General features: G+C 35.8%; 1 protein-coding gene across 10 annotated transcripts in view; it reads right to left on the bottom strand.

Moving 5' to 3' along the window:
- The window catches only part of LOC125052177 (liprin-alpha), an 86,670-nt gene that overhangs the window by 3,892 nt on the left and 70,324 nt on the right, over positions 1–12,454 (bottom strand). For 3 of the 10 annotated variants that reach the window (XM_047652820.1, XM_047652824.1, XM_047652828.1), the window contains 14 exons: positions 12,170–12,326; positions 11,471–11,590; positions 10,824–10,907; positions 10,284–10,439; positions 9,400–9,501; positions 9,130–9,204; positions 8,146–8,324; positions 4,552–4,596; positions 3,951–4,140; positions 3,262–3,401; positions 2,224–2,426; positions 1,415–1,573; positions 1,061–1,175; positions 229–385 (listed from right to left, as the gene is read on the bottom strand). In XM_047652820.1, the coding sequence (XP_047508776.1) occupies positions 229–385; positions 1,061–1,175; positions 1,415–1,573; positions 2,224–2,426; positions 3,262–3,401; positions 3,951–4,140; positions 4,552–4,596; positions 8,146–8,324; positions 9,130–9,204; positions 9,400–9,501; positions 10,284–10,439; positions 10,824–10,907; positions 11,471–11,590; positions 12,170–12,326 (1,882 nt within the window). The remainder of the gene's footprint in view (positions 1–228; positions 386–1,060; positions 1,176–1,414; positions 1,574–2,223; positions 2,427–3,261; positions 3,402–3,950; positions 4,141–4,551; positions 4,597–8,145; positions 8,325–9,129; positions 9,205–9,399; positions 9,502–10,283; positions 10,440–10,823; positions 10,908–11,470; positions 11,591–12,169; positions 12,327–12,454) is intronic. The other 7 variants (XM_047652823.1, XM_047652829.1, XM_047652821.1 and 4 more) reach the window with 6 other exon arrangements.

Below are 12,454 nucleotides of genomic sequence, written 5' to 3'. Positions count from 1 at the left end.
AGATAGGTATACTTAATATACAAAAAAAAAATCATTTTGTGTTACCTCATCTCAAAAAAGTAGTGAATTTAATATTCATTTTGTATTCATTGTATAACTTTCATAAAATGATAAATTAAGTTCAACTGAACCGTAGCACGACATTCACAGACTGATCCGAAGTTCACAGATATAAAATCAATCACGAGAGTTGTTGATTTTTATTCAAAATGTGAATTTCAAACTGACCTTGAGATTAATAGCAGTGAGCCACCGTTGCAGCCTCTCGTTGGTCCACACGAGTACGTCCCGTATGCAATGCTCTGCGGAGCGACGTCGCTCTTCCAAGGCGCGCACGGAGTAACCCACGCGCTTAAGACACGCCACACCGAAATGGAGCGATGTCCTGCAATATTATTACCAAATTCAATTATAAAGGTAGTCAGTTTGACATAAGTTGGATTCCAAACACGTGTGCCAATTTCCGTAATTGTATGTATACGGAAAAAATGCCATATGGGTCAGATTTTCTTGATTTAAACCAGGTATATGCAAAATAGAGAACAGTTCAAGTTTTATCAAAATTAGTCTATCCACAAATTTCTGAAAAGGGAGCGTTCAAGTATTACGTAACGAATTTTTTGGTCCTTTTGTAAAACGTTACGGTGCGGGGCGGAGATTGAATAACGCGTTATTGTTAATATTATTTTCGACTATGCAGTACTTTACACCACATAATGGTAACTTTTAGGTATAAAGAGTCACTGGGTGGTCACGAAACGTTTTACTATTGGGTACAGAAAAACGTTACGGCGCGTTACATGGGGGGGGGGGGTCCAATAATATCCAAAAATTGCGTGACGTTATACTTGAACGCTCCCAAAGCACATGTTTTGTTTTTTACCTTTTTCAGCTATCAGGTATTTGAAGTAATTTTCATATTTTAAATTTATTAAAATCGGTAAGATAATAATAAAAAAATGTTACCGCTTTTAAACATGTAAAATTTTCGTTCAGATATATAACAGCTTTAACATTCTATATTGATCTATTATAAGCTTTTGCTAGTTGAACATCTAACCTGTGAAAACTGTCAAGCATCTTGAGTTGCGTGCGTAAGTCCCTTTTAGTGAGATGCTCCAACATACGAGCGTCAACTAAACATTCCATGAACGTCGTTCTATACTGGGGTAAACCTGGAAAATTACAAGTTTTATTGACTCGTCCATCAGATATCAATAATTCGTTTTTCAATTGAAAATTCAATAAAATCTAAAACTATGTGAGGTACTTAAACAAAAATGTTTATTTAAACTGAAATGCACGTTAAGAATAGAAGATACAATGAATTTAAACAAATACCGTGTTTTTAAGGGCATCAACCTTTGGCCTATTTTAATAATTACTATGAAAATTTACTAATGAAGATTTATACCTAACGAAGGCAGCCAAACGTTGCCGATCCATTCGTGGTTCATGTCTCCAAAGGCCAGCGCTGCGCAAGCAGTGCCTCTTGGGGCAGAGGGTGACGTCAGAGACACCATCTCTTGGATTGCTAGACGAAGCTTCAGGCGGTGTAGAGGGTTGCTTATACCTGTAATTTAGAAATATTTTTTACTTTCAATATGTATATTATATGTATTAGTAACAATAGGCCACATACAAACATACATAATATATCCTTTCATATTACTTTTGTATTTATATGTTTAAATAATTCATGCATTCCACGTGATTAACAGAAGCTGATATTTTGGTATATTACGAAATATTTAAATAAAAAAAATCAGTGGCGCTAAAACCTTTTTAGGTCTGGTGGTCTCAGATTTCTGTATCTGTTTCATGACCATTTGTCAATCTTACAGACAGGTAGGTGATCAGTCTCCAGTGCCTGACACACACCGTCGACTTTTTGGGTCTAAGGCAAGCCGGTTTCCTAACGATGTTTTCCAACACCGTCCGCGCGAATGTTAAATGGTAAACCAACTCTTTCAATTTCTTTCTGTTTTTCAGCGCTAGGGATCAAACCTCAGGGATGAGTCGCACGTTGAAGCCACTACTGCTCTATTACGATTACATATCACGAAATATTTACAATACTTACACAAACATACATAATTTGCGCTACAACTCAAAAAAACCCAGACACCTAAACTGAAAACCTGATTAACCGGTGACTAATTAACTACACAATATACCTGGAGAGACTTCAAACTTTATTTTTTTTAACAAAAAGTGGCTCACCAATCTCCCGCTGTATCTCCTGGTCAGACAGGGCCGACATGATAGCCCCGGACTTGACGTTAGCCCGACAGGCGGCCACGTACCAGGCTGGCATCCCCACCCACAACTCCAGCCAGGCGACCACAGTTGGACCGTTCCAGAGGGCAAACGGTGTTCCCGCCCGCATCGCTTCACCTAACAACTCGTGACGGTAGTCGCGATCTCTGAAATTGTTACAACTTGTTTATTTTTGGACTTTTAAGTAAAAGTAATCCCCCTATAACGCCCCCCTTTTCGTATTACGCTATTTCCGTACCCCATATAACGCGGTAGTTCCCCCTATCACGCGGAGATATCTGAAGTTATGTGAAATTTATGATTTGTCAAGTCAATAATTATTGTGTTGTTTGTTGTGATTTTTTTATTATTAAATTCGTGTTCCTAGTTTTTGAATTGTTCAAAAATCGGTTTTACGAGAATACTCCTACAACGCGATTGACTATAACGCGGTCCGGGTTTACCGCGTTATAGGGGGGTTTACCGTAGTAGCTCATATTAAAAAGGGAAACATTGTGACGTACCTAACATAACGCAAATGTGTTTTACTATCAAAGTGGTATTCGTGTTTGACTGTGATTGCACTAACGAACGCAATATCATCACATATCATTCGGTAAAGACGGCCTTATTCTATTTATTATATTAGTGATTTCAAGGGGAGGGTGAATAAAAGACAAGGTGCCAATTTTATAGTGGGAGAGGTTTTGATCATAAGTTTTGACAACAATTATACTTAACTGTTCTTATAATTATGACATCATGATAATTGATATTACATTTGCAAGCCTATTTTATATGGCTGATTGTGCGGTCTTTTTTTATAATTAATCAAACTAAATGTACCACTTTCTTTGCAAATAAAAACTTATTATTATTATTAAAACTTTATTATATGGAATTAGTGTTAAGATGTTTTAGTAGAAAATGAATAAGTATCGTAGCATGTATTATGATAAGTGAGAAATGCTCTTGACTAATACCAATGAAACGGAAACTTACTTAGTTTTAGTTCTAGCGTATTCCGCATGCTGTAGCGGGGCTTGCATACCGCTTTGCGACATCTGACCGTCGTCATCGACCAGCGACGACAGACCTAACGAAGATACTGATGATAGAGTCCTACTCCCTTGACCTTGTACCTGTTGATATATTATATTAAGAATATAGATTATAAAATAATAATGTGAATTGTATCTAAGTTTAATCCCGTAAGCGTGATTTTTGGAAAAAAAAGTTAGTGGTGAGACATGGATTTCAATAAATATCATGAACATTTAATAAAACTTATTGACCGATAAAAAAGTACTCGAAAGTTATGTAAATGAGACCGAATAAAGAAGTCATATTTAAATGTGAAATCGCAGAAACAGCAGTGTTGGCATAACGGCTTCAGCGTGCAAGCCCAATTCCTGAGGACGTAGGTTCGATCCCGGGCTGTGCACCACTAGACTTTCTTTCTATGTGCGCATTTAAGATTCGCTCCAACGGGGAATGAAAACACCTTTGACACAAAAAGTCGACGGCGTGTGTCAGGCACAGGAACTGATCACCTACTTGCCTGTTTGCTTGACAAATTATCATGTAACATAAAAAAGTTTTATCGCCACTGATTTATTTTATTCGTATAAACCACAAAAAATATTAGAACAAATTTTAATATAACTATGCGTTTTATTATTTGAACTCACCGGCAATCCAGCTTTATCCTTTTTACTAAAGAATCTTCCCAGAGAGCTCTTAATGCCGCGCTTCTTCTGTTGGTGCATGGACGCAATGGAGACGGCTGAGGCTGCTGATGTCACGCCACGAGGAAGACCGGGCGACGCCCCGCCACCCCAAGTGCTGGTGCCACCGCCGAGGGACTCTTGGCTTGAGCTGCTATATCGGGACAGGATATTTAGTGTCGTTCAATTATTACTTTACAAATACAATATACTTTTATTGATGTTTCATATTAATAGATCAACATTAAATACGTTTCGTTTTTAAAATGTAGATTTATTTATTTTATTTTTATTTAAGTTAGTACCGATCCTGAAAAATAAACTTTGTTGAGAAAATATAAATATTAACTTTTGTTAATGAAGGTCTAACCTGGTTTTAAAAATAAAAGTTTTTTATCAAGTTCAGTATTTTTGACAATGTTCATCTACATCTCGAGATACAAATTTAAATTCAGATAGCAGTACATATCTATACTATTCTAATAAAACATATTTTTGAGAAATATAATTTACACATAAGTTAGTCGGTCTAAGGTTATGGAATAAAAATTATTAAAAGAAACACCTGTGCATCGGGATCCTTGCCATACTTCCAGACATTATAGAGCTCCTGGGCAGCGTGAATCAAATAGTTTCATTAGTGACTAAAGATTATTCTTACTTTATTTCTAACTATTCTTTTAAGTATTGACTAATCCTCAATAAGGCATTCCTAAACTTTTTCAAAAACTTTAAACAATTTAAAGAAAACACTTTTTTACCGGATTGAATTTATGTATTATATAAAATAAAATAAATAAAATAGCCTTTATTGCTGAACTTATTTTTACAGTAATTTTTCTTACAAATACGTTTATAACTTTTAACAGTTTCTTTTCTTTTCATAAATCCGGTATCGGTAAACGGTCGTTTCTACATTTCAGCTTGTCTTTCGACATAGGCCTCCTCTAAAGATTTCCACTCTGTTCTATTTTTCGCTATGCGCGTCCATATTGGGCCCGCCACTTTTTTGATGTCGTCCTCCCATCTTCTAGTCTGTCTGCCTCTGTTTCTTTTACTATCTCGTGGTTGCCATTCTGTTATTATTCTCGTCCATTTCTCCTTCTTCTCTCTTATCATATGTCCAGCCCACCTCCACTTTAAGCACTTGTATGTTGTGTATGCATTCTTAAATTTTGTTTTGTTTTTGATACATTTTAGTTTAACTCGGTCTTTTCTTTTAATTCCTATTGTGCTTCTCTCCATTCCATTCTGACAAACTTTTATTTTCCTTGCTTGTTCTTCTGTCAATGCCCATGTTTGGCACCCATATAGTAAGCATGGTAAGATACACATATTGTATATTCTCCTCTTGTTCCTCATAGACATATCCTGGTTCTTCATGACTTCACTGAGTGACCAATATCTCTTCCAAGTATTAGTTATTCTTCTTTCTATTTCTTTTTGCATACATTCCTCAGTAGATATTAACTGTCCCAAATACACATACTCCTTTACATACTCTATTTCTTCATCATTTACTGTTATGGACTCTGTTTGTGAGGAGTTAGACATTACTTTTGTTTTCGATAAGTTCATTGACAGGCCTGCCTTCTTACTTTCTTCCGCTAACTGTTGCAACATTTCCTTTAGGGTTTTCGGGTTTTCCGAAAATAAGATTAGGTCGTCTGCAAAGCGTAGGTGACTCAGATTTTCGCCATTTATATTTAGTCCTTTATTCGTCCAATCCAGATTTCTGAATATCATTTCCAGAACTGCTGCAAATATTTTTGGTGAAATTGGGTCTCCCTGGCGTACACCTCTCTCAACCGGAAATTCTTCGCCTATAGATTCTAGTTTTACTTGTGCGGTGCTTTTTGTGTATACGTTTTTCAGTATCCGTATGTATTTTGCATGTACGCCTTGATCTTTTAGTGCGTCCCAGATAAATCTATGTTCAAGTGTGTCGAATGCTTTGTTGAAATCCACGAACCCTATGTAGTAAATTTTGTTATATTCTTTAAATTTCTGGAGTATTTGTCTAAGGGCGTGTATGTGGTCTATTGTTGAAAAATGTCTACGGAATCCAGCTTGTTCTTTGGGTTGATTTTCTTCAAGTGTGTTTGTGATTCTAGATAATATTATTTTTGAAAACACTTTGTAAATATTGGACATTAAACTGATTGGTCTGTAATTTGCTATATCTCCTTTGTCACCTTTTTTATGTAGTAGTATAATTGTAGATTTTGTCCAATCCTCTGGAATGTTTTCCGTTTTGATAATTTCATTAAATATATCTGTAAGTCTTGGAGCGATTACTGGTAACGTTGCTTTTAGAAGTTCGTTTGTAACAAGATCAGATCCAGGGGCTTTATCGAGTTTTTGTGTATTTATTGCTTTTATGGTTTCTTCCTTCATTATTTCCGGTATATATTCTTCATTAGTTATTTCGTCGTTTTCTTTTATAGTGTCTTTCTCTTTTTGACTTTGGTATAAGTTTCGGTAGAATTCTGTAGCGATTTTTAATATTTCGAGTCTTTTACCTGTATTATTGCCATCTTTCTTTCTCATACTTGGTATCCAGTCCTTTTTGTAGTTTAACTCCTTCAATGCCTTTTTTATTCCTCCTGTCTTTTCTATGTAACTTTTCATTGTATTAGATCTTTTAGTTTTTCTTTCTTTCCTAAGTTGTTCACTGATCTTTTTGCTTACTTCTGTTACTCTTTGGCGGTTTCCTTTAATTTCCTTTTGTCGTAAAAGTTCTTTTCGTTCTTGTAATAATTGTTTGATTGTAAGTGAGACTTCTTTCTTGATACTTTTGTTTGTTTTTCTGGTTACTGTTTTTAGTTGATTTAGTAATAGGTTGTATTTTTCTTGTATCGATGGATATTCTTTCTTCTCTAATTCCGCGGCATCTAGAGATGTTTGAAGATTATTAAGTAATAGTTTAGGGTCACCTGAGTATTGTACCGCTAATTGTTTATTTTGAAATCGTCTTGTTTTCTTGAACATTCCTGACATCGCAACTCGAACCATCCTATGGTCTGTGTGGAAGTTTAAATTGTTTATGATCGAAATGTTCTTGAAGGCTTTTCTATTATTAGACATAATAAAATCGATTTCATTCCTATATTGTCCATTGGGTGAGATCCATGTCCATTTTTTTGATGGTTTCCTTTTATAAAAACTGTTTAGAATACTTAATCTGTTTTCCAGTGCAAAGTTTACTAGTCTTGTTCCGTTTTTGCTTCTATTTCCATACCCATAGTTTCCTATGGTATTTTCTTCCCCACTATTTTGAATCCCAATTTGTCCATTAAAGTCTCCCATCACGATGACGTTTTTGTGTGCGTTATCAATAGCGTTTTGGAGATTTTCATAGAATTCCTCAATTGTTTTTACGTCCTCTTTTTTATCAGATTCAGTTGGTGAATATGCCTGTATAATAGACCATCTCTCTTCTTTATCTCCGTTCACGGGCAGTTTTATATTAAGGATTGCAATACGTTCCGAGAATCCACTAAGTTCTTCTATGTTGTTGACTAGATTTGCTTTCACCATGAATCCAACTCCATACAGCCCGGGCGTCTCCCCTTTATAATGTAGTACGTATTTGCCATGGTTTTCTATACCTTCTCCAAATCTGCGCATTTCGCTAATACCTATAATATCCCACTTTAACTCTTCTATTGCCAGCTCTAGTTCTTGGAGTTTTTCAGGTGTTCTAAGAGATCGACAGTTAATAGTTGCTATGTGGATGTCACTTACTTTGTTTTTCATGTTAGTGTTATTTTTCATGTTAGTGTTATTTTTTTCCTTTAGAGGGTCGTGGTCATTTTTCCCCACGATGACCAGTCGGCTTGGGGAAGTATTTTGTTTTGTTATTTTATGTTGGTTCATGTTGAGCTATGTATTATATAACTTATATTAATTATTTTACATAATTAAAAAAATTTCCGACGTTTTACGTACGACGTAAAAAAGTGCTTCTTTAAATGTGTAAAAGTTATGTTAATAAAAGACAATACTATTTAATTAAACTATTTGTTATTTTCAATAAAACTGTTACAGACAGACCCGATTTCAAAACGTAACGCCATGGACCGTACTAAAATACGTCCACATTAACGTATTTACTTAAATATACATATAATTATTACATACACACAAAAATACTTACGAGTCATAAGGCGCAGGATAATGCGTTCTCAAACGATCTCGCTCAGCGTGAATAGCCCTCGCGGCCCTTTCAAGTCGTAGCGAACGCGCCGTTAAAGGAGACTCCGCACCTTCACAGACCCCGCCCATTCCCACACCGGCCACACCTACTCCAGCCACGCCCTCCTCGCACAGCTGCAACTGTATTGGTGTTATTCTAATATCTGCTTAATTTTGCAGCTCTGTGCAAAGGCCATTTATTACACAATTGAATGGGATACAATATCAGCGAGCTCAGTTTAGCAAAGGGTAACATAAAGTCAAAAGCGATATTTTTATAATTAAATCGTTATAAGTTCCTTTGGATTGGATAAGCTGATGATGCATTAATTGTAAATGCGTATTATACATAGCTTATCACAAAAGAATTTTAGGGTTCTAAAATTTTACATAAATAAATTTATTACTAAGCATTTCCTTCCATTTAACAATTGCTACGGTACCATAAACATAGCACATATGAGCAAATATAGAAGTCATACAATATACGTACATATATTACACCTAAGCTAAATTTTAATACAGTTCGTGCCAATAGTTATGCTATACGCTAAGCATCCTACTTGAATACTAAGAATAGGAAATTACTTTTCCAAATACAGACTACATATAGTAAAGATATACGACGTTTTAGTAGCAGAAGCTTAAGCGTAATACTTAAGATGTATACACAAGTATCATCGCTAGAAGAGATATCAACATTTAGCCGGAATAATTTGCTGTGTGCAGAATTAACAATCGTGCTTAGGAGTTCGGAGTGGGTACTGCGGCGACTATCGGGAGCTCTCATAGCAAGCTGATTCAATATTACTTTAAATTGTTCCAGACAAAAACAAAGTATTATTGCATAAGTTATGTTTGAGCGCTCAAGATAATCCCTGCAAGGATGTCAAGGCTTTTGAGCATTTGGAGTGAGGGTGTGTAAGGATAGAGGGTTAGCACGCACCTGACTGGAGGGCAGGCTCTCAGAGGCGATGGCCGCACGGTAGTGCGCGTGCGCAGGTGACATTGACGCGGGCGCCTGACACCATACGGTATAATTTTACAACTTATAGATCTTAATAGTCCAATTCATGAATAACTATTCCCCACATGCGCAAATTCAATTGTTTTTATTGTAATCACTGATGGCATAGTTTGTTACTTTTCAAATAAAAAGTAAATCTAACAAAACGCTGGAAAGAAATATTATTACTATACATGTGTGTGTACTTACAGTGTGGTACTTGTGATGCATATGTGTGTGCGAAGGGGAAGCAGCTGGGGGCGGAGACTCGGCGCGACGCGACACAACGTTCATATGTTCATAGCTGCCAACCTGGAAACACAAAGACGTTTTTCAAATTGTACACATAAATAATTAAAAGCTATCATAATTAAATTGTATTATACGTCAAATAAAAAAAAATAAGAATAGTTCTTACATTTATTGAGTGATAATACAATTATAAGTAATGTATTACATTAACACTTTTTTACGTAATCTATTACTTAGTACAAAAGAAATTAGACATTCTTTGTTTACAGATATCGTAAACACATAAAAACAACCATTAAGAGACAGGCCACAGTTTGAACAACTTTTTTTTTTATTTGCAAATTTCGTATGTCTTTTTAGCATTAGACAACTTGACACAAATCTGCATCATGTGTTATAAAAACCTGGCGTAATTGAATTTTGCTAATTATTAGCTTTATCATTGGAAGCGCAATTAAGAGTTACAAAGTAGGTACCCTCCCAATTATGATTAGAAAAGTTAAGACTAGAGCTGTTATATGTTACGTCTTAATACAAATAAATAAAAAATGGATAAAAGATTTCTGTATCTGTTTCATGATCATTTGTCAATCTAATAGGCAAGTAGGTGATCAGTCTCCTGTCTCTGACACACGCCATCGACTTTTTGGGTCTAAGGCAAGCCGGTTCACTGACGATGTTTTCCTTTACCTTTCGAGCGAATGTTAAATTCGCACATTGAAAGAAATTCCGTTGGTGCACGGCCGGGGTTTGAATCTACGAGCTCAGGGATGGGTGTCGCACGCTGAAGCCACTAGGCCAACACTGCATTTGTTAAGTCTTCTAACAATTTAAAAACTTACCCTAGACTCCAGTTCCTCAGCCCTGGCTTCGGTGCTCTGCTTCTCTTCCTGAATGAGTCGTATCTCCGTGTTAATGGCGTCTAGCTGTTCCTGCAGCATGAGAGCCAAGGCAGCAGCATCCGTGTGCCCACCTTCAGCCCCTTCAGACTCATCATTCTGAAAGGTAACGCTTCTATAAAACTATTCATTTTTAATAGTCTGTATATAATGAAGCTTGAGCTTTTTGTAAAACAAAACATTTCATATTGAATTATATTTCCACAACTTATTTTACGTAAATATGAATACTTAATTTTAACTAGCATAAACGGAACGGAACTTTAGTCAATCCTTTTTACTCAATCAGAGGAACGTATACACAAATATTTGTTTTGATTGGCCTACACATTGTATATCAAAATTGCTATGATTTTGATTTTCTAAAATAATCGTTAACTTTTCAGCTGTATGAGATAGTTACGTTCATTAACGGTATAAATATTTTGAAGATTGGTTTGAAGAATTTTGAGAACGTACTGAAACCAAAGGATTTAAACTCACCTCAGCATCACTAGTAACATCAAAACCTTGCTGAACACTTGCGAGCACATGAGCTTGCTGAAGTTTCTCCCATGAACCGTCCAACTGCAATAAACATATAACATCACTTTATAATAACTTACTCGGTCCCACTACATTGATTTAAAAAAAGTAAACAAAAAAATCACATAACTCAAGCCTATTCTAAATAGGCTATAGGCAATCAAACTTAAATCTAATTTCAAGAGCTGTCAAACCATTTTTCTGTTAAAACATATTTGACAGCACTCAAGACGAGACTATGACTTGAAATCCGAATTAGAATATGGCTATAGATTACTTATTTTACCTATTCGAAATAAAATTAAACAAAGGAACGTACAAGATAAAATTTAAAGAGTTACTGAGTGACTTACTCATAAAAACTAATGCAGTCTAATTGCAGTGTTTAAAACTAAGAACTCTTTCGTCTCTTTCTATCAAGTTGTGTTGACTATGATGAAAAGAGATAGATAAGTACTTATGTTTAAACAGTGCTGTATTTTTTTTTATAAACAATACGACGACGAAAACTAGTCTTTTTTTTAATTTCGAAGATTTGTCTGAAATTTCAGAAGTCATTAGTAGACGTAAATGAAAAAGACGCTCTGAAATTAAGTTTTCCATACCTTGGGCTGGAAGAGTCCCGACGGCGGCGGCTGCGGAGCTGCTGGGGATAAGGAACGAGTCAAGGCGTCCGTTTGTTGAATGTTGAACGCTATCTCTTGTTGGAGCATCTGACGCTTGAGCTGGGAGAAATGTTACGTTTAAACCTTTATATTACGCGACTTAAACGTGCAATGTTTTAAGATACTTGAAAGAATTAAAGCATTTGTCTTTGGTCTCGAAGATTATCACAAAGAAATATGGCGAGGGGCCGATGGCTGGCCATGCGTCATACTCGTGAACGGGTGCTACTTGTGGTGACTGGTCGTACTTGAATTCATGTTTGCGGTGATATTAGATATTTCGATTATGTGTTTGCGTGTTGTTCCCACGAGAATGTAAGTGCGTGCTCTATTTCACCATGCCTCCTGCTGATAGAGGACAAATCTTTGTTTTTAATTTATGTTATTATTATTAATTACTTAAGATGTCACGTGGAATATGGTTGCAGCTCCTTACGTTGTGTAAAAAAAAAACATGGCGATTAAAAAGAGTGGCGGAGAGTTTATTGCCAGTTCATCTCTTCCGTTCAGAAGTTAGAAGCATTTCATATAGGTACATTTCTTTTTTTTGACGATCATAAGTGTACAATGTGTTACCTATATGATTAAATGATTTTTGAAATGAATTGAATTGAATGTACAGAATGTACATGTACATACCTGTTCAGTCTCCATCCTCCACTTGGCGAGTTCCTTGAGTATCTCCTGTTTCTCGTGAAGCAATTCATCTGCGTACTTACGAGTCTTCTCTAACTCTTGCTGCAATGCGTTCTTCTCTTCTAGCGCGTGCATTCTTTCTTTGAGGTGAACTTGCAATCTATAAAATTAAAGTTTCATATAAATATGACTTCTGCCTAACTACGGGTATTTGTTTACTTGGCAGGTTACAATGGATCAATCAATTAAGGGATTTATTTGGCAAGTATAAGCGTCAAATGAGCCAAT

Source organism: Pieris napi, chromosome 9 (genome assembly GCF_905475465.1).
Source record: "Pieris napi chromosome 9, ilPieNapi1.2, whole genome shotgun sequence".
NCBI classification, from domain to species: Eukaryota; Metazoa; Arthropoda; class Insecta; order Lepidoptera; family Pieridae; genus Pieris; species Pieris napi.
Note: the sequence above shows the minus strand (reverse complement) of the source record. Positions and strands in the feature narration are given on the sequence as shown.